Source organism: Mus musculus, chromosome 13, assembly GCF_000001635.26.
Source record: "Mus musculus strain C57BL/6J chromosome 13, GRCm38.p6 C57BL/6J".
Classification (NCBI taxonomy): Eukaryota; Metazoa; Chordata; class Mammalia; order Rodentia; family Muridae; genus Mus; species Mus musculus.
The window spans coordinates 89,677,741-89,700,395 of NC_000079.6; the positions used below are offsets into that span (position 1 = coordinate 89,677,741).

At 38.1% G+C, this 22,655-nt stretch overlaps 1 protein-coding gene across 6 annotated transcripts in view; it reads right to left on the reverse strand.

Moving 5' to 3' along the window:
* Window positions 1–22,655, reverse strand: part of Vcan (versican) — an 87,719-nt gene that overhangs the window by 22,432 nt on the left and 42,632 nt on the right. For 4 of the 6 annotated variants that reach the window (XM_011244471.3, NM_019389.2, NM_001081249.1 and 1 more), the window contains 5 exons: window positions 10,545–15,761; window positions 7,339–7,452; window positions 6,660–6,773; window positions 2,060–2,218; window positions 335–417 (listed from right to left, as the gene is read on the reverse strand). In XM_011244471.3, coding sequence (XP_011242773.1) covers window positions 335–417; window positions 2,060–2,218; window positions 6,660–6,773; window positions 7,339–7,452; window positions 10,545–15,761 — 5,687 coding nt within the window. The remainder of the gene's footprint in view (window positions 1–334; window positions 418–2,059; window positions 2,219–6,659; window positions 6,774–7,338; window positions 7,453–10,544; window positions 15,762–22,655) is intronic. The other 2 variants (NM_001134475.1, NM_001134474.1) reach the window with 1 other exon arrangement.

A 22,655-nucleotide genomic window follows, 5' to 3' on the forward strand; every position in this document is an offset into this window, starting at 1 on the left:
TCCTGGGGATTGTGTAAAAAGAAAAAAATGTACTTGTAAAAGACTGTCTTGCCTCTCTTATGTTTATTGTTTTCCTTTATGCTCTGAAACTAAAAAGGCTAAGATAACCACGATCCAGCACAACTCTCATTGCCTCCCCTTCCCACACAGTCTTCTCTAGTCTTCTTAAAGAGTGCCACAGTTCTGAGAGAGGCCACTGATGACTAGCCAATGTGGTTCTAAAGAGTTCTGTAATCCATCCTTGTGTCAAGAAGGGACCGTAGCCCGCCCATTGCTTACTATGACATAAACTAGTGCATCATGCACTGATGTTTCACTTCCATCAGCATCTTACCAGTGCACTGCCGTCAGTCCAGCGGAAGTCATGTTCAAACATCTTGTCATTGAGGCCGATCCACTGGTAATCATGGCCCACACCTAAGGGACAACAACATATGTTTTATCACGGTTCAAAAGTACTATTTCAAAAAATTTTATTATGAGAGTGAGTTACAAATCCTCTTATCTGATTTTTTAATTCGTTGTTCATAAAAAAAAAAAAAAAAGTCTTTCCCGATTGATTCTTTTTTTTTTTCATCTACCCAATTTGGCATTAAGTTAAGAAGCGCATTTTCTTTTTGGGGGGTAGAGTGGGAAGGGAGGTAAGGGTTTATTAGGCTTACATATCTAAGCCAAAATACATCATTGGAGAAAATTAAAATAAGTGCTCAAGCATAAATTGAGACAAACCATGAAGGAATACTGCTTAGTTGCTTGGTCTCTATCTTTATTTTAGGACCAGCTAGCTTTCTTTTATAGCACAGACCACTTTCTTAACGACTGTACTGTCTGTCCTAGGCCAAACCCTCCCATATCAAATTACAGTCAAGAATGTGTCCCACAAACGTGCAAGTAGATCAATCTAATGGTGGCAATTCTTCAGCTAAGATTCCATCTTTCCACGTGTGTCAAGTTGACAACCAAGATGAGACCTTACTATGTGATTGATGAAGACCCAACATCAGACTCAAACTTAACAAGCACATTTTCAATCACCATCAAAACATTAAAATATCAGAGGAAATCATTTCCCTAGAAATTCCCTGTAATTAAGTATTTTCTATCTTTATTCATGATAGAAAGTATCCATGTACTTCTCCTGTTAATCAATGCCATTGGCAAAGATTTAGTGGCCCTCTGAAATATACTGGATGATAAAGATTCTCTCTCACTTGGGAAAAACACGCCTCTCTTTGAAAAACAATGACCACGAAGGTCAAATAGTTGTGAAAATAATCACTTTCAAAGGTACTTATCATGACATGAGTCACTAGTTAAAATACCATGCAATAAAGTTAAAGAAACTATACCCAGATTGTGAATTAACAAAAATATTTCAGAAGGATAGAAGGCATTGTAGGGATACATTTAATTGAGTGTCAAACTATGCTTTTTGAGCACAGTCGTCCTAGCAATTTGCTATTAAAAAAAAAAAAAAAAACCCTAGCTACCCCTCTTTCCTCTGGGTTCAGATGCCAGAAAACAGCACAAGTATTAGACTTTATTAGCTTTCAGTCATCACATCTTTGTGATCATGACAGGCAGCTCATTTTCTAAAGTCATGAAACCACTGGAGGAGGACTGGTATGCATGACTCAATTTTTTAATTTACAAAAACAAAAAACCAAAAGCCTCAAAACAACTTTATGCTTAACTTTGACATCACATGGAAATATTCAAAATAGAAATGGTGTTAACTAGTTGTGATAACTATATTGAGCCATTAAAAAAATCGACCTTTGTGTAAGGAAGAAAAAGATCAAATAGCAACTGCTTATGCTTCAACCTATATGCTTCTGTTCCACCTCTTACTGCTGGTATGCTAAGCAGTGACTTCTTGTACTAGATCTGAAGATCCTCTTAAATCAAACAGCCATATGGTTGATTTTTTGTAGTTCAAGGTAAGAGACTTCATAAACTGAATGAAGACTGAGAAAATTACGATAAACTGGGTTCCAAAGAAAGCTACGATAGTGGTAAAAATGAGTGAATTTCCAAATAATTCATGTCTAGTACATACGATTCACAAACATTTGTTCCTCATGAGAAAGGATGCTTGTGAGGTGGGCACCCTGCAGGCGACACTCCCTTTCAGCAGCATCCCATGTGCGTCGATGAGCAAAGTACTTGTAGCACTGTCCTTGGAATTTGTGCCAGCCATAGTCACATGTCTCAGTGTCTGGAAAAAAAGATTGCCAAGATTTATTAAACTTTCCTACGTCATTCAAACTTGGCTCCTCAATTCCTGTGTTGATAGGACACCCAAACCAATATCTACGCAATGGCCCTGAAGTAAATGATTCATAAGTTTTGATCACAGTGGCAAAAACAACATTGTAAAGTAAGCCAACTGATCCCAGTGAAGTGGAGGGTTGTACATTATTGGACCGAAAAGGCACTATCTAGTTGCAATTTCCTTAATTATAGACAATGCTCAAAGGAGACAAAACCAGGAGGGGACTAAGCCTAAAACCTCACAGACCACAGATCTGCTGGCTTATTTGTATTGCTGCTAATTTCTTTTCAATACAACTTTTCTAACCAAATCATTCACAAGTGATAGGATGGAGACTCCAGCTAACAAGATCACAGACACTATATTTGTACAATGATTTCAAAAGTTCTGGAAGCGTTCACTCCCAAGAGAGCTCTCAGGGAGACTACAGGCTCTGGTCATATAAGATTTATGAAAAGAAGATGTGTCATGAGTATGAAGCTTAGAGAACAGAGTTTGGAATGTGTACTTCCTTCTTCCGAAGAGGAACAACTGGGAAGTTCTAGTACAGGTGCACCAAGTTTTTTGAGTTAATAACCAAGTTCTTCAACTTAGCTACCTTCGCCCACTCTAGTAACTCAGTCCATGAATGTGTTTTCTCTTCTGCAATGAGCTGTGATATACAGCTGGTATCTCAATGGGATAATGATGTTGTTCAAATATATCTAATTTTTATAACAGTAATATTAAATTGACTATTTTGTGACCCTCTCCTTTTAGACCCCCCCACAGACTATCTTTATTGAAATAATATTAATCTTCATCAAATATATCACAAATACATTGAAGTAGTTCCATGTATAAATTAACAGAACTACAGCATTAATGGAATTTTAGACATCAAGGAGACCTTCCTGATTTCCTAGTAAAATTTACTCTACCTTAGTTTTACCAATTAACAGATTAAAAAACCATACCAAGCTCAAATGCTAGTTTTATGTGCTGTGGTACTCAAAGACCTAATCCTTGTCTAATTTATTTTTCTTTGTATGGGTTGCAATTTTCATTTTGTGTTCCTTGTCTAATTTATTTTTCTTTGTATAGGTTGCAATTTTCATTTTGAGAGATTGAAGGGGTTTTTTTTTCTCCTGACTGCAGTGCTTCCAGCCACAATATGCAACAGATGTAGCTCATCTCTGAAAATAGTCATTGGTCCAGCTTGTCTGATAGGGCTGTTGGTAGGGCGAAGGCAGTGGTTGACTTACTGTTTTGAATAAATGTGCACTGGAAGGTTACCTTGTGATACTATTTGGACCTTACCAATCCTCATAGGAAAGGATGCTTGACATAGCTACATGGTTCAGTATAAAAGGATCTGGAAGAACCCCCATTGAAGCCAATTTTGGTCTATGGATATTAGCTTTACTTTGGGAAAAGTTCACTTGAAAGGATTCAGTAGTAGGGAGAGAGGTCAGTGAAGAACACTGATCTCTATGTATGAGTTCCCTATGCAGGAAAAGGCTTGGAGAATACTTAGAATACTTCCCCTGCCAAAATCGATAATGCCCAACTGTAACTGTGCAGCTTCTCTCAACCTCGCAACTTGTCTTTTATGTTAAGACAAGGCGAACAAAGCTAGGACCCAAATTTCTGATTAATACATCAGAAAATAAACCTTATCTTCTATAAACTGAATGACCTCAGTTTTGCTTTTTGTTTCTCTATCTTTTGTCATTAAAATGGATTGTCATTAACTATATTTCTCTTTGCCACAAAAGCAAAACCGTAAACTTCAAATGCTTGGCCATTACATTCACAGTTTGCATGTGGCTTATTTCCCAGAAAGCCTTGTGCTGAAGACTGCTATTGGGGTATCAAGAGATGACGGTATGAGAGATGAACCGGTGTGGAAGGTTCTTAGATGAGGAACCACATCTGGTGATGCAAATGCTCTCTTGGGTCTTAAGGTAGGTGGCTTTAAAAACAGTAAGTCCGCCCCTCTTAAGTCTCTTGGGCTCAATCCAAAGAGCTTAGTACATAGCAGGCAACCACTCTACTCTGAGCCATGTCACAGGCCCCTATAGATAATACTTAAAAAAAAAACATAAAGAAAAACAAAAACAAAAACAAAAACAAAAACAGAGCAAACATTATAACACAAAGACCAGCAATTCTTTGAGTAGTACCACAGAGGCTGAAAGGTTGCTCTTACCAACCATGCCATAAAAATCTGCCTGATATGCTGTATGGGTAGTATTTTCAGCACCTCTGATACAGAGCTGCTAAGCTTTAAGATATTGGCCACACCACGACCCCTCGCCCCAGCAAGCGGTATTGACTTTACAACAATCTGTCTGCACCTGTTTCTCTGCTGTCCCAAAAGCCCTTTCTAGTGTTTGTGATTAGTCCACCAAAAAATGTTCCCTTTTCAAAGTTACTGAGACTTAAACAGTTACTAATGGAGAGCAAAGGTCAGCTAAAGAAACAATGACACAGTCATAGGAACTTTGGATAGAAAACTGTTTAGACAACAGTGCTGTCGTTAATGAAGAAAACATTTGTTCGTAGGCAACCTGAAAAGAAGAGACAAAAATCGTCCTGTGCTCAGAAGTGAATCCCAGGAGTGCAGCTGCGCTAGATAAACAGACAGGGTAGACAGTGGGAAGCAAATTAAACAGGAAGGCTAGATGTGCAGGAAAAAGAGACAGGCACACCTGAAAGTTAGGTGGCACCATGAATGAAGAAGCACGCTGTCTCTTTTCAAAGCAAAAGGAAGTGGTAACTAGGCCCTAGGTTCATTCAGAGAACCTAGTACCACTTAATCCACTCGATGCTCATTAAGTAATTGTATGTATCTCTATCTTTGAGAGCTGCTTTGGCAGTAGGAAAATGTTGAAAAGTCTTGGGTTCTAGAATTGAGCTGCCCAGGGACATTTTACTTATATATCACCTTGAGTGAATCATTTGCATTCTCTTAGCTTTAGTTCCCAACACAGGGCACAGACGTTGTTGGTCAGCTGAAATGATGCACTTGGAAAACTCTAAGACATCAATGCGACAGTTCTCACTGATTCACCAAAGCCCGGAATGTGGTCAGGCTCAGAACTTCATCTTCACTGTTGCAGTGTCAGGAAAACAGAAGGTGATCAATAATAAGTACTTGGGCAAATTATTCTATGTGTGGTTGGTTGGTTTTTTATTTGCTCCTTGTACTTAAACCTTCAGGTTAGTGATCATTTCAATGCATTTGGAGTGTTTAAGTGTCTTACCTTTTTGTGTCTGTCATAATATGTTTCTTTCTTTCATTTTTTGGTTTTTCGAGACAGGGTTTCTCTGTGTAGACCTGGCTGTCCCGGAACTCACTCTGTAGACCAGGCTGGCCCCGAACTCAGAAATCCACCTATCTCTGCCTTTCAAGTGCTGAGATTAAAGGTGTGTGCCACCACTGCCTGGCAAAGTAGTATGTTTCTTACACTAAAGAGATGAGCTTGGTCTGTTTTCATATCTAAAATCTAAAACTGACTTACTCGATGCAATTTTAAAAAAATGTTTAAAATATAACCATCAGCCATCTCCTGTAACAGTAACTTCGGTCCACGTGACTATTGACTTTGCTCTGGTTTGCACTCTACTGAACATCTAGATTAATGCCACAAAGTGGGAGAGGCCAGGCCAACTTGTCTGGGTGTCTGATACATTTTTGTTTTGTTTGGTGGAGGGAAAGGTTGGTGCTGAGCCCTCTTATCAATGCCAAACCACTGCATAGCTTTAAGAGGAGAAAAATCAACATTGCTGAGCTCAGTATGCAAAGCACTGTTATCACTAACCACCTGGAATACACTCTTAGTTTTGCCATCAAATGCAAATTACAAGGATTGTGAGATTTGAGGCCTTTCTTTCATTCAGAAAACCTAGTTGCTTCTTTACTAGGGTGGTTTCCTGGACAACATCATCTACAAAGTGTATGTGCAAGCCACAGCCAATGTGTTGTAACCATGTGTCAAAGCATTCTCTAGATATGGCCGGCGGTGGACACAAGCCCTGGAACATAAGCCTCAAGCGCTTATGGGGATAAAATAAAGGCAATTAACACTGAGGGAATTAACTGTGACATACAGGCCATGAGATGGCAAACACTGATAGTGTTCCCAGGAATAATACTTATAATTGTATTTCCTTTATTTACCAAAACTCCTTAAATTCAACACAGCATGCTTCTGATGATTTCAGCACATCAGAAAAACAAACACAGTCAAGTCCACTCTATAGTTTACATGTTTGGGGGTTATTCACATACAAGGAACCCTAACACAACCTGTGAATCTTTCCAATGCACAGCATATAGGGCAAATCTGAAAATTAACATCACTAAAATTCATCACAAAGATGCTTTAATAGCTCTTACCTTGTTCACAGAGTGCACCAACATAACTTGGGAGACAGAGACATCTAAATGTATTAAAACCATCCACACAGGTGGCACCATTCCGACAAGGGTTAGAGTGACATTCATCAAAATCTGAAATAAAATCGTAAACATGAGCAAAGTAGGTAAAAACGTTTATTTACAGGGAGGTACAAGATAGTAATTCAATACGACTTTCAGATTTTATAAAACTAATTTACTGTAAGTATATCTATCATGTATTGTATTTTAGTCAATGTTATACCCACAAAATATCTCTTCTTTTGTCTGCCATTTTCTTTTGTGAATCTTTCTTTGTTGATACTAGACATCCTAAAACAATTACGAAATGATCCAGATTAAGGTGTTTGTTTCCATTGCTATTAGGTAAATCCAGTCAACCCTGGAACTAGTAGGAATCTCCCATCCAGTGATTGAAATTTCAGTTACTTCAAGATGTTCACAAAACTGCAAAGACGGGCTTGTGAAACCTTGATGGGCGTGGATTGTACGGACAGAACCTGTCAAAATCGTGTTTAATTAAGCCAATTACTATGCATTTCATTGTCGCATGGGATTCCCTGAAATTGCTGACAGATTCCAAAGTACACTTTTTCTCTTCCATGATAGCTGCTGAAGCGGTATGAACATAGCAGGTCCTCAGCCAAGAGCAGCTTACCAAGTTCACACTGGTCTCCGCTGTATCCAGGTGCACAGGTGCACACATAGGAAGTCTCGGTAGGATAACAGGTGCCTCCGTTGAGGCATGGGTTTGTTTTGCAGAGATCAGGTCCTATCATGTCCAGGAAAATAAAAACAATTAGCCTTTTCTCCCAGATTTGAATATATTTTAGCACAAAATGTCACTTATTGCTACCATAGCATAAGCTTTACCATAGCAATTTATAGGTATACTATATATAAAATTAAATTTACTCTGGAGTGTTCCTTGGCATTATAACTAATTGTTACAAATCCCTTCTATTCATTTCTAGAACTCAATCATCATTATTTGTAAACAGTACATTATACCACATCTGGCAACTAACATATTCTATGGCAGATTTAGTTGGCATGATAATGGCAATTGATTTTAGTTAAAAATGATTACACATATGTGCACAGTGAATGGAAATGTATTTTTTAAACGATGTTAGTTCATGTGAAATGGCTGGGTACACAGAACATGCATTCTTTTAGCAGATTGGCTTGTTACCAGTGTTTGAATTACTATTGCCTTTTACCACTTAATGCTCAGAAACTGTCTTCCAAAGTGTGCACTGACGTTTCTTCTGCTACATTAACATGCCTTTTCCAAAAACACGTTCCAACTGTACTCCTTTAAACTATACTTGAAGAAAAGCAACACATGGATTAAGCTCTACTGTATAAAAACAACTCCAAATACAAAACCTCACTTAAAATGAAGCCCCAAATTTTATTACAATGTTCTTAATAAAATATGAATAAAACTAACCCTCCTAGAGAAAGATACAAAAGCTCAAACCATAAATTTTTAGTTTAATATAATACTTTAGGGGATATTTTTAAATATAAATACTTTATACCTCTAAAACATATATTTTATTTTGTAACATTGTCTAGATATGTGGATTTTATGGAGAACTTGAGTATTATTTCAGAAATATTTAACTCCAAAAGTGTCCAGAGATCTAAATGAAACTCAAAAGTTTTGAAAAACAATTTAAAGTAATAGATGCTATATGTATACAACTGCAGTTTCAAAAATCTTACATTACCCAAATCCTGAAATGTATGCACATGAAGAGATATCTAATTTCTGATGAGACATCGGCTATAGAAGAAACGTGACCCATTCTCAGACAAGAAGTTCAAAGCCAACCTTATTCAGCATTAGGTCAAATCGGGGCAACTGGACAGGCCTGATGAATCTACACATCCATTTTTAGTTCATATTAAAATCAGGTAAACTCAGATGTATACTTCAGTATCTCTAAAATTTTTCTTGATTTTTCAAAAATACTTTCTCCTGTATCTCCAAACATTCTTAAAACCTCCCCAGCACTTGGTTTTTCACATACTAAAGTGCAGTGCCTCAGTGACAAGAGTGCAGTCTGTGACACATGCACATCTGAATGGATACTTAGGTGAGTGTCCTTATGGTACTGTGACTGCTTCTATCCCCATCATGGCCACCAGACACCACACTGAGATCACATGACAAGTATGGGGGGACTTTTCCTGTGTACTTGAAGAAGTTCTGGCTAAGAGACAGACTGCCCTTTTAGCACATTGTTCTTCCCCAAGGAGTTTGGGTAGACCTGGGAAAGCTAAACCTGCAGCAGGTAGGCCAGGCCCTCTCACACAGGTGACTATCTACTGATTAAAGTACAGGGATAGTTCTGTAAAGACAGAACACTATGTCTCAGTAAGTACTGTAGTCTGGATAATACAGAGATGTTTCCCCTTCATTTGCCAATTATTTCCATATTCTTAAGTACATTTCAACTTAATGATAATACAATAAGTATTGGCCAGATTACTATGTTATCATTATTTTGTAGTATAGTGATACTCCAAAATATTCCCAGTGTCAACTATCTTAGATCAATTTTATTCACAAAACACTATGTTATTATTTTATTAAACTATGATGATATTATTAAAATATCAAGTGTCAAATAAATGTATTCTTCTGAGTTCCAAGGTAAAATGTGTGTCTCAGTAATATTAATAAGACAGAAAAATAATTTTAATAGCCATGACCTAAAGTATTTAAGATAAAACATATTTTTAACCAATACAGTCCTTAAAATTCATCCCCTTTCCTCCTTTCCTGTCTTCTCCCCTTCCTTCATTTCTTGCTTTCTTTCCTTTCCTAGGAAGTCATTACATGATGGTAGTTATCTATGGGTTCCCTTATTATTACTACTTAAATAATAGCACTCTAGGAATATAGGAGCTTACTTTTCAACATTTTCAGGCTAAATTGAGAAAATTATCATCTCTACTAAGTACAAATGTCAAGTTTACTGTTTGTAAAATACTAAACTCCACTTGTTAGTTTTATGCTATATTGAAAACCAGTAAAAGGGCAGTAAAAAGACCATGGACATCAGATTAGGGTTGTTTGGAGTTAAAACACCACTTCTGCCATGGTATGTCTGCACATCCTTGGGCAAATTACTGGCCCTTTGTAAATACCTATGTCATATCCTTTTACATTGATCTAATGTAAAAGGATGAGATTTTAGATATTTTGTGAAGATTAAATGAAATGGTCTATATGGAGTAGTATCAATTCTATGCTTTTTTATAGTCAATAATTAGAAATAATTTCTCAAGAGGTAGAATGTAAACATACTAAAGACACTATGACTAAGAGCTGAGTTAGCAGAATTGTATAAAATGTTTCAAGCAAGGAATCACACTGCAGTACAAAGGATAACTGATAGAACAACCAACCACAAGGCATTTGTAAGAAAACTATTCTCAAAAGTTAAAGGACTGGCCAAATTCAGTACTGTTATAGAACATATCCTAAAGGGGGAGGGTTAAAAGAAAAGTGTGGTTTTCCCCATTTTTACAGCTATGACATATTGTAGGACATGCAACAAGGCAATATTTCAGCTGTTGATGAAAATACATTGAGCTTTAGACCATTATTTCACTTTGTCCATGTTACAATAGTATGTTGTCTGTAAGACGCAGGGGGGAAAACGCAAAGCATGTCTGTAAAGTACAGAAGTGTCCATACTTACGCTCATTGCATTGACTCTGACTTGGCCTGAACACTATAAAAGTTGCTATGAATTTCACATTACAATAAAAGGCATACAGATATATAGAACCAAGGGGCTGATCCCAGCCTTGGAAACAGATGTATCAATGTTGACATCTTACCTGGTAGGTAAACTGCTGTGCCTTCCACGGACTCTTCACTAATGCCAATCAGGAAAGCAGTTTCATTAGAATTGTCCAGAATGGAAAATGGTGATAATGCATGTGCAGTATGTAGATCCAGAGTACTACTGACTGTTGCCTGGTTACTATTATCAAGAATTTTTTGAGACACTTGTTTTTCAGATGTTGCCAGTATAGATTCTCCAAATAATGATGTGTGTGTTTCATGGTTAATTTCCAAGGAAGGAAAGGTTGGCCTCTCAGGCTCCTGTTGGATGGGCTGAGGTACCATACCTGTCTCAACTCTGAAAGCTGCAGAAGCAGAATGTGGCTGCTGTGTGGCACCTCCTAGCTCCATGTCGTCTGCAGTAATGACAGGTTCGCTCTCTGTTGTTCTGATACCAGCAAGCATCCCAACTGTTTCTCCTGGAATGTGATCCTTTGCTTTGTTTGGGAAGTCTTGGGAAGTCTCAGGTTTGGTGGGAGACGTTTCCAGTTCTTCTAGTAACTTATGCTTACTTTCATCTTCTGAAACATCTAAAGCAGGGTCACGAGACATGGATGGAGGCTCTGTTCTGTGGACATTTCCACCCAATGGCTTGATGGTTTCTTCAATATTAGCATGGACTTCCTTAAAAGGACTCTCTATAGACTTTTGTGATGAGGTGACAGTAGAAACTGGCTGAGCACTTGTATGGGGAACCTCTGGGAATTTAGAGACTCCATTGTCTACGTAGACAGGGAAGGGAGAAGATGGTATCTGTGGAGAGAGCTCTGCCAGAGAGGAAACTTCAGGTGTTGCTTCAGTGTAATGTGTGGAGTCAGATGGTCTTACCACATTGGGTAATTCTGTTAAAGTCTGAGCTATAAGGTATGTACTACCAATACTTACATAAGCAGGGGGATCTGTCAATACTTCCCCCACTCCTGAAAAGAATTCTGGCTGAAATGAAGGACCTCCATATTTCTTTTCTTCATATTCTTCCTGTGTTTTTTCCAAATGCCCTAATGTTGATATTACTTCACTCTGGTCTGCAATAGCTTGGCCATCAGACAAGGTGCTTGATTCAAATATATCATCCAGAGATATTGCTTCAATGTTGGGTTTATCAATCTCCGGACTAGCTGTGGTTAGTTTACTAGGAATGTGCAGGGTTGACGCTGTGGGGAAGAAAGTGTGTAATTCTGTCTCTGTGCTAGAAACTGGGATCCCAGTGGCAAAACTAAAGCTTATGTCCTCTGCCTGCTTTCCATCGTTGGGAGTCACAGACTCATTGTATATTGCTTGAGTATAGCCAGCAAGAAGCGCATCACCAGAGCCTTCAAATGATTCCTCAGTTGGAGAAAGGGTAACAGCTCCCTCATACTTCTCTTGAACTTGAAGGCTTTCTTCACTACTGCCATGTGATTCCAATTTTATCTCTGGATCTAGGTCTGTTTGTATTCCAGGGATGTACTCATATACAGGTTTAGTGTGATCAATGTCTATAATAATATTTTTATCTGATGTCAGCTCAGGGAGAATTTCAACAATAGCACTCTCAGTAATTGTCAATCCTAGGTCCTTACTATCCTCTTTGTCTAGATCTATAATAATGCTTTCAGTGGTTTTTCTTCTGCTAGGTTTCAAGGTAGAACCTTCAAATTGGATATTGTCTTGCAAACCATCTTCAATACCTTCTGAGGGACTTTTATATGGCTCTGTGCTTGGCAGTGTGCTGGTTGGATACAGAGAACTCTTGTACTCTGAGTGATGCAGGAACATTGCTGAGGCTGTTGGAGATACATCAGTAGCTCCAGCCTCAGTCTTTGACACCTCTGGATGTTTTTCCAGAAATCCATGAGAAGCAAGCATGCTGTCTCCTTGACTGCTTGCCTGAGTAGTTCCAGAAGTGTACACTAAGTCAAGAGTATCCACTTCTCCAGATCCCTCTCCAGAGTTTACATTAAACAAGTCGGATGGTTGTGACTCTGATGGAGCAAAGTGTTTGGTCATTTCAACACTGTAAGTTTGAGGCAGAAAAGCAGTGGGGGAAGTTGCTGCTTCTTCAGCTTCTGATGCTGAAGAATTTTCATTAGAGATCAGTCCACTCATAGTTTGTGGTCTATGGGTCTGGGTTTCCTCTTCCCACCTGAGGGTCTGCTTTGGAGAACGTTCCAAGTCCATGAGCTTCACGAAAGGAAGAGTTGAAGTTGTAGGTTCTTCTGTTCCGGTATGACTCAAAGTTGTGTCGAGTGCCTCTGTGCTGTCTTGAGAGATGCTGCCTGTTTTGGAAATGAGCATTCTAACTTCATTGGACACATCTTCCATTCTTTCATGGTCTTCCATTTTATCACCTAAGATGCTTGTTCCTAAGCTTTCCATGTGAGATGTCTCAGCATACAATGTGCTAATGATCTGCTTCATGTCAGTCAAATTCACTGATGTTGTAGGTAGAGGAGGCAAAGCCTCTCCTGATCCCAGTCCAGAGAATGAGAGATCAGCATTTGACTCTTTATTTGTTAGTTTCACACCCTTTTGGAAGAGTTTTATGCTTTCTTCCTCTTGAGTTGAGGAATCCATGAGTACACTTCTAGCTGCTCCAGATTCAGTCACTAAAGCAGTAGCTGAGAAAGAGTGTGACTTTCCAGGAGCTTCGGGATGGGTAGTATATGATTCCAAGTCTTTGATCCCTGGACCTGGAGTAGACATATGCGCTATGGACATACCTTCCTCCTCCACTTCCTTATTAGTAATGTACGTTTTCAGTGTTGTTAACATAGAGTAATCGGAAGTTTGGAATTCAGTTTCAATAAGTGATTGGGTTTCCAAAATGGTTTGTTCTGGTGCAAAAGAACTGTGGAGCGATTCAAAAGTCTTTTGTCCCTGAGCTTTTTCCTTTGTCACTGTTTCTCTTCCAATCTCTTGTTTATCAAGATTGACTTCTGGTTTAGACCACAATTTGGATGGCTCCATTGTCTGGGGAAAGTCCAGTGACATCGTGCTATTTACCTCTATGTACCCATTTTCTGTAAGATCTACAGTATTTCCACTTGCTGCTGTTGGCAAAACAGTGGGTCTTTCATTTGCTTCTGTCACTGCAGCCACTTCTTCAAACTCTTCATCAAAATATGGAGACTCTGTTCCAGAAAAAATGTCCACAGCTAGTGGAAGCACTGGACCAACAGAGCTCCTGACTGAGGCTAATTGCTCACCTGACCCCTCAGCTGAGGACATGACCTCTTCCCAGGGGAAGGCTGTGGTGCTGGCCACAGTACTGTCAGGTCCTTTTGAGTCAGGCACGGGGTAGATGTTGTCTGAGGTAGTCGGTATAGATGATGAAGTCTGTGTATCCCTAACTCGTTCATCGTCAGAACCTCCCATCCCAACTGTTTCCTCTTTCATCGTTGGATAAGACACTGTTGGATATTCACTGAAGTCACCACTAAAATCTTCTCCCATTGGAAAGCCTGTATACAAATCCCTTACTCCTGACTGGGAAGTTGGCTTTCCTGATATTTCAGAAATCAGTGTCTTCTGCGATGTCTGGCTCATAACTCCAGCAATTTCTATGTCTAGTACAGTACTCGGGGTTAATCCTGTTGGCTCAAAAGAGGATGATATCTCCACACTGGGAGACGGAGTACTGGGTAATTCCTTTTTGACTTTGGTTTCAGACTCTAAATCTAATGTAAATAAAGAAGCAGTGATGAGTTCCATACCAGTACTAGCATCTCCTGAGCCCAGGTCCGTAAAAAGAGAGGGGGGATTTCCTGAGAGAGTGGTCAGCTCTTCCTGAACCCTGGGATGACTACTACTGCTATGCTCAAAGGGCTGTGCCTCCACATTGGCTACACCAATTGTTTCTCTAAAAACAGGAGTTGAATTTGCCATTTCCTTTTCAGACTCTGTGGGTGTTGTCTCTAGAATAAAACCTTCCCAGGTAGCCAAATCACTAGATGCATCTACATTTGAACTTTCTAATTCTGGTGTTAAAAGTAAGTGATCTGACCTCTCTGTTGCTGCTCGAACTTCTCCTTGGTGGGCTGCATTCACAGCTCCCTCTTCATCTTCTTCTCTTTTTCTTCCTTCAAAAGACTTATCGGAAACCCACTCAGAGGTGGCTGTTTGAATTCCAAACTGTGTAGGCCTTGCATCTGGAGAAGGTAGTTTTGAATCCAAAGGAGCGGTGGTTGCAGGAATATAAATGTGATGGTTTGTGATCATTATCTTGCTCATATCCAAAGGGCTGAGTGTATCTGTAGGATCTCTCTGTGGTAAATCAGTTACCATGTTAAAGATTTTATTTTTATTTTCTTCTACTTCCCCAGACCCTTCAATGATAGGAGCTGAAGAACTCTCCGAGAACTTTACAGTTTGGCTAGGTGTTATCTCTACCCAGCTTTCTATAGTAGACATGGATTCATCAGTCTGTGAGATTCCTGTTAGAGTAAGTGGTTCTTCCTCCAAGACATTTACTGACACAGAACTTGAAAGTATGCTAGAGGTAGATAAGGTAGGACTTTGGTCTGTCTCTTTACCAAGTGCTACTTCTGTAGCCCTAGATAAGATTGTTTCCTGGGATGCTTGTTCAATGGCACCCTCTCCTGAAGACTCTTCAGGAAACAGAGGGACAGGCTTAGGTTGTTTGTGCACTGGATTTTCAAGGTTTGGACTGCTCTCTGTGATGGACTCTGACCATCTGGTGGTTTTACCATCATGGGATGAGAGAGTAGGGAAAACATCAGGCTCACCACTTGAAACATGGTCTGGTGTTTCAGGGTAGGTCTCGGGTTTCCATGTGATTTCTAACAATTCCGTGCCTTCTTTAGATTTCTTAAATTGCATGGTAGTTGACGATTCTGTTTCTGCTAGTATAAACTGATGGGTGTCAGTTGCAGAACTATCTGGGAAATTCTGAGAAGGTGCAACACTTTCGTACTGGCCACGCCTAGCTTCTGCAGCTTCCGGGTCCTTAGGCACTGTGGTAACGAGCTGCTTCCCATTGATATACTGCACTGACGGAGTAGTTGTTACATCCGTTGCATTTACACAGTCCTCCTCTCCGTCTTCATCTTCCTCACTGTGATATATGTCTATTTCAAATGAGTCTGGTAACTCGGGTAAAATTTCAGCAAACAGATCATGCAGTGGATCTGTTTCTTCACTGCAAGGTTCCTCTTCTTTAGATTCTGAATCTATTGGATGACCACTTACAATCATATCACTCAATCGACCTGAAAAAAACAAAGAGTTTTCACAATACTTAAATGGAAGATTTGGCAGGGTACAGAAGACAAGGCTGATCACACTCATACACACAAAGAGGATTTGACTTGTTACAAGTTACATGAAATCACCTTTCTGCAAATGGTTCTTGCTCTTCAAGTTTGCTGTTATGTAATTACAATAAGAAGAAAAATTCCATTTTGTGAGTGTGGAAACAATTTAGAAAAACACTTAAATGTGCTTAAGATGACAACAGAGTTCTCAAATGAAAAAGAAATTATATAGACATTTTAGTTATAGAATGCACAATTGATGATGCTGTGAGCTGCAAAAAAAGTTGAAATCAAGACCATTTCACCAGACCATAAATTTTTAAAAAATGGGTTATTGTTCCATACATTAAATATGAATTCTATCAATAAGAAAAGACATAAAATTCCTCCTGGCCTCTATTATCTGCCTTAAGGGTCAATTCTTAGAAAAGTAGTTTGTTTCTGTCCCAATTTATGATGTAATGGCCACATGTATTCACTGAATCAATAACGAAGGAATCTCTCGACATCAAAAAATGACTCCCTAGACCAAATATATCCAGTGGTGGAGGGGGCTGGGAAAGATCTTCTTGAAAAGACCAGAGGAAGCCTTTTTCTCCTTTATGTCATTGTCTTTTATGATCTGTGCCAGGACCAGGCTGAGCTTTATTTCTTGCTATTGACATTTTAATGAATGACAATCCTGATGTTGTATGTAAGTATTCTAATTACAAATGTCAAGTAATACATATAAACCCATCCTCTGGGTTGTAATGCCAAATGGCAGCAAACACTATGCCCCGTTTACTTCTCTGTTGCCAGAAATACACCAGCAAAACTTTCAGTCTAGTGTTCTAGAAAAAGAAAACTTGAGGCTTCACCCATTCCAGAATGCATTCGGCTATCCTTGATGGAGTCCAGCTACACTACTTCCACTGTCACCACAGTGCTTTTGGAAATACCAGGTCATGGACTAGACACAGGCTACATTGGGCCTCACAACTTGCCCAGAGGAATGCTATTGTAGAATAAGCTTTCTGTTTAGCCCTAACTGACACACAAGTTTAGGATGAGTCTGATAAACACACAGAAGAAACTAGCATGACAAAGACAACTCTGCCTCCATTACCCCATCTCCAAAAATGTTTTCTGCTAGATTGTTCCTCTTATAAGCTGCTTCTTTCCTCATTGGAAGGCATCAACATTCAACATCCAATAAGAACAGAGAAAATTAGTAGTTGAGGACGGTTTGTATGATCTTGCTTTTTCCCAGTCCACTGTACATTAATGTAATATTTACTGAACTACTCTGTGGATGTGTGTTGACTTTTTATGTTGAAAGCCAACAAACATGACTTCAGGAGACACATACGGTAATTCCACCTTCTCTTTCACCCTAATAACTAAAAAAAAAAAAAAAAAAAAAAAACATACTGTCTATATGCCAGGATATACCCACTGAATCATTTTACTAAAATATTGGGTGTCTATTTTTTCAACCTAACTATAACTTTCTATTTAACCTTCACACTAGACACATTTTACACACACTTTCATCCATTCTAATGTATTCACTTGGATTTCATTCATCCAAGCTAAAGCATATGGATACTTAAATGATTAAAAAAATATTTCAGTCACAAAGAGAAGTTAGATACATGCCTAATTCCAGTACACATCAAAGCACAAAACAATTACATGCTGCTTCTGGCATAAATGTTGCAACTAATCCTTAACAGTAAGTTAAGAAAATGATTAAATACCTAGACTTTTATAGAAGCATCATTAAAATGAATGATGTCTGTCCAATATTAGCTGTTACTGTTATCGTATAGTAACCATTTGTAAGTTATAAAAGAAGACACAATTAAAATTTCAGATAGTTTGTACAAAGGTATACTTTGTCTTATAAAAAGGAATGTAAAGACAATGTACAAAGCATAGAAAGGCCACATTAAAATGCCTTTGCATATAAACTGTTGGAATATAATAGCAACAATTTTATCACTAAAACAAGCAGCTTCTCATCAGTACTATTTAAATATAGTTAAATAAGTCCAGGTTAAATTATAACATCTGCACACATTCATGAAAATTTAACTAGAGGGCCAAATGAACCTGGCTTAAATGACTAACATTCTCATGGGTTTCATTTTGTTTTGCTTCATTAATGCATAATGTTACCACTTGATAAATACTGTAATTTTTTTCTTGTCAGCTGGACTCAGTGGATATATGTTAGGTTTAGTATATATTTATGGATAATAGGGTGATTAGCATACAAAAACAAATACACATATAGTAGGCCATGTAGTGTTTCTATGTGACAAGAGTATCTAAAATGTATTTATTTGACAAAAAGTTCTAATACAATATGAAACCACAATCTTTGTGTTATATGGAGTCCTAGAATTTTCCTACTAAAAAAGACTTAACTAGAGCAAACACAAAATGCAGAATGAGAGTAAGAGCTGTTATTTACCTTTTCTGAAAGGAATATCCCCAAGTGGCTATTTGTTCAGGTTGTGTCAACTTACAAATGCTTTCCTTGAATTTCTTAACTTTGGTTTGAGAATGGAAAAATGTTAACTACCTAGGGTTTTCAATTTTCATATTTTTTCACACTTTATTCTGTCCCTATATATATAATTTTTTCCATACTTTCAACATTTCATGAATGAGGACAGAGTTTATAGAAAACTCTATCTACAGTACACATAAGTAGGTGAATTCTTCTTGGCCACATGGCCTGAATTACCATCAATAATTCCTTACAAATCATCAAATCCTACTCAGCCGTTTTTGTTTATTCATTTTCCAAAATTGCCTCTGCCTCCCCCTTTCCTGTCACCACCCCCACTTACCACACATGTTCTGAAAGATTCTGAACAGCTATAATTATGGCAAACTAGAAAAGTTTCTTTGTGGCATATGGTGGGGGGGGACACCTGTACTATTGTCAAAGTCCCGTTTCATTGCAAAATAGTGATCTGCTCTATTTCACACTAACAAGAAAGACTTAACAGGGTTACTGACAGTCCAAGCTCATAAAAGAATGGGCTTTTTTAAAAGAGTGCTTTATTTCAGAATTTTACTCTAAGGAGAATATAACTTTTATTTAGATCTCAAGAGTCAAACCACAGAACTCTGTAGACTGCATGCACAATCTTTTCTATGTTTATATGGGTGTATTTTAACAGCTTGACTTGAATATACTAGTACCATGGTTAATGGATTTTTTTAATGGCATTTCACACAGGCTTTATGGATAACTGACCTTCAACTATTCACAGAGTATTTTTAAGTACTTCATAGCAGAATTTTGCAGACATAGCACAAGTCTTGCAGTCATTCTGTAACCAGACACAAACATAGTTGCTATCATGCCTAGCGACTGGTCACAGTACATATTTATATTTATAATTTAAGCTTAAGAGTCTTTAATTAAGTGAAAGATATTGCAGCCTACTCAGTGAAGACAAATAAGACTATGTTTTCTTTAAAATGTAATTTTTCTAATATATATATATAGAAAATCTATCAAGAGCCTTATTGCGAAAATGAAATAGCCACACTGCAGATCCCTGGTAGGTAATTGTAAATCTTAAAGTGAAGAAGCCTGAACATACTCATAATGTCAAGATTTCATGTATATGTAGATCCTCAATTCTGTGTGTGTGTGTGTGTGTGTGTCTGTAGAAAAGAATTTAATTGTCTTATATTTCAATATCACTGCTTATATGTTAGGATAGAGACTTAAGCAGGACAGAATCCTGTTAGATCCTCAATTCTTAATTGAAATAAATTGACTAAGTAGTACTTTAAGGGGGGAAAGAAACACATGTGATTTTTTAATCAAATTGCTTAAAATATTCTGAATCCTCTGTATTTTTTAAAATTTGTGACATAGTTTGCCCCAGCTTAGTTTTTTAAACAACAACAACATGACAAATCAGGATACAAATGCCTTCCAAAATGTTGCCAGATGCTTTTGATCCTTCGTTCCCTCAGTTCTTGTGTAGTATGCGATGCTTATATCTACAAAACAGCCTTCCCAAACACCAGAGAAGTGAACAAGATCAAAGAACTAGAGATCACTGTGTTCTGTGATCCTTGTTGCCTCCTTCTGACTTGGCTAACCATAGCTTACCTGGAGCAGCTCTCAAGCAAGTTGTGTCCCCCTGACTGCCTTTGTATGCTCAGCAACGCACACCTTTTTTCTCAGTTCACAAACTTCACATCCAGAATGGCTCATACACATATGTAAGTAAGGAGGCTGCTTCTGCTGACCTCACATTGAAGAGGTGGGTAGGTTATAGTAAATAGGCATGGGTTTTCTTAGCTCCCAGTTATTCTCGGATAACATAGTTCCCTCAAGTGCAAAGGCTATTGTTAGATGCAGTCATCTTGCCCGAGTTAAGGAGACATCACCAAGTATAAACTCTTCTTCACAAAAGATTCTACTCCCTTTTAACAGAGCACCTGATTTCCTACACAGCATATTCAAGCAATTACAGATACTTGATGAGTGCCTAAGTAGTAAGAAAGAACTACACTCAAAACAAGCAATTTGGGCAATTGGACTTCAAAATGCTTCCTGAACTAATCTTCCTGCTAGGCTGACCATGATCCGAAAGACAGCTCTAAACTCAAAGGACATTGGAGCAGCACAAATACATGAATTTAAAAAGTAAAAAGATGGCATGCAATTGGGTGGGTTGGGTATCCAAAGTGGATCTGAGCAGAGTTAGGGCAAGTATAATCCAAATACATTCTGTGGAATTCTCTAAAAATTTATTTCTAAAAAATAATACAGCAAATATGGGCTGGAGAGATCATTCAGTAGATTAAAATTCTGGCTGTTCTTCCGTAGGATCGGGGTTAGAGTCCTAGGACCTACACAGCAGTTCCAAAACTGACTACTGACTATAACTCCAGTTGCAGGGGATTCAACACTCTCTCTGGCCTCTGTAGGTACCAGGCATGCAAGTGGAGCACAGACATACATTCAGGCAAAGCACTCATACATATAACTTTTTGAATTGACCAAATAAAGGCTAACCATAAAGTTGAACATTGCTATCCATTTTGCTTTAGTTCTCTAGCACTTGAGTCCTTTGATGTACATACATACACATAGATATAGATACAGATAAACAGACAGATATTATCAGATATTTTAAAATTGATAACTTAAAAGTAAGGAAGTCTTTGATTACAATATAGTGAAGGACTCTAATAAGTAAGTTTATAACTTCTTCTAAAATTATATCCACTAAGCTACAGAGTAGAAACAACTCTATTTTGCCATTCCTTTGTCAAACGTTAACCTTGCTTCTCTTCAAATAGACTCCTTTAATGGGTTGTTCAAACAGCCCTACCTACTGGCCCACAATCACTCCGCTCCTTCCTTTCTCTGCTGACATCTCTGTACTGTACATGATGGGGCTGCAATTCTAGAATCCTAGTTCAATACCTCATTCCTGGTTCAGCATGCTTCAAAATGATAGCATCTTAATTTCCTCTTTTTTTTTTTTTTTTTTTTTTTTTTGCATCGCCCTTCTATTTATGAAGTCTCAGTTCAGATAGATAAATGCTAGATAGACAGATGCCACTCTCACAGAGAAAATGGCTGTGTTTTTACATCTGGGGCCTAGGACTCACATTAAATAATTTGTTATTATGCATGTACTTGTTTTTGCCATCCTCCTGACTCAGCTTCCAAAGTGCCCATTACAGGCTTCTGCCATCACAGATCTTTACTCTCTCATCTCACGTTTCTCAGGTCTGTTTTCCAGCATTAAAGTGATCTTGCAAGTATAGGATAATATCCTGTAAACACTGAATATTCTACCCATTTAGTCTCCCCTTTGAGAGTTGCAATATCTTCCTACTGATTTAGTATTAAGAATCAAAAGGTTGTCACTGTGCTGAAGTATCTTTGAAAGATTTATATCTCTAACTAAAGAAATAGTGAGTGTTTGGTGGTAACTATAGCACAAAGACAGGGGCACATGAATCATACAAAAAAAAATCTCAAATAGTAGAGAATTTTGTGGTCATGTAAATCTAGATACTGGTGATACATCATGAATGTGCAGCCATGGTCTCAATATTTTTTAATCATTCACTGACTGTAAAAAATATGTATGCTTCTATGAAGGCAATAAAAATTGTATTTTTTTCTTCAAATACAAATTAATTGAAGGAATTTACTCAATCAATACAAAGAAAAAAATTCTTATGTCATTAATGGATCACTTTTAGTTTCCGGATTTGCAGACAAAACTTAACAAAGGTATAGCAGATAGCTCAAGTATGCAATTCTAAGAGACTAAAAATATAGTGCCCAGTTATCAATACTACTTTGGATTCAATGTTAATTATCCCTAGTTCTTTGACAGATCACCTAAGTCACAGATATTTAATTCCATTTTCTTTCCATCATAGTAAGACTTGTGACAAACAAAATACTTGCCAAAAATCTAACCATTGACTACAGTTTCAGTAAAGAAAGAATAAAGCAGGCAATTTCTTTCCACTCAAAGCTGGCATAGTACATATTAACCTGACAAAGGCTCTGTCTTAGTCAAATTCTACAGACTTCAGACATGTTCACAAAGAAAGCCTTCTAATAATTTCCCCAAGTGCAGGTGTGCAAACTACTCCTGCAATAGACGAGTCAAGGTTTCAGCATCCCTGAACCACTGTTAACCACACCCCACAGCATTTTTCAGCTCATAAAACCTTTATGGGCTGAGAAGTTCCTTCAGAATTTTAAACTGTTAACTACAGTTACCCACCAGCAGCAGAACCAGTGTTGCCATTAACGTGCATCTGAGTGGATGATGTAAGCATGCCTTGAGTAGC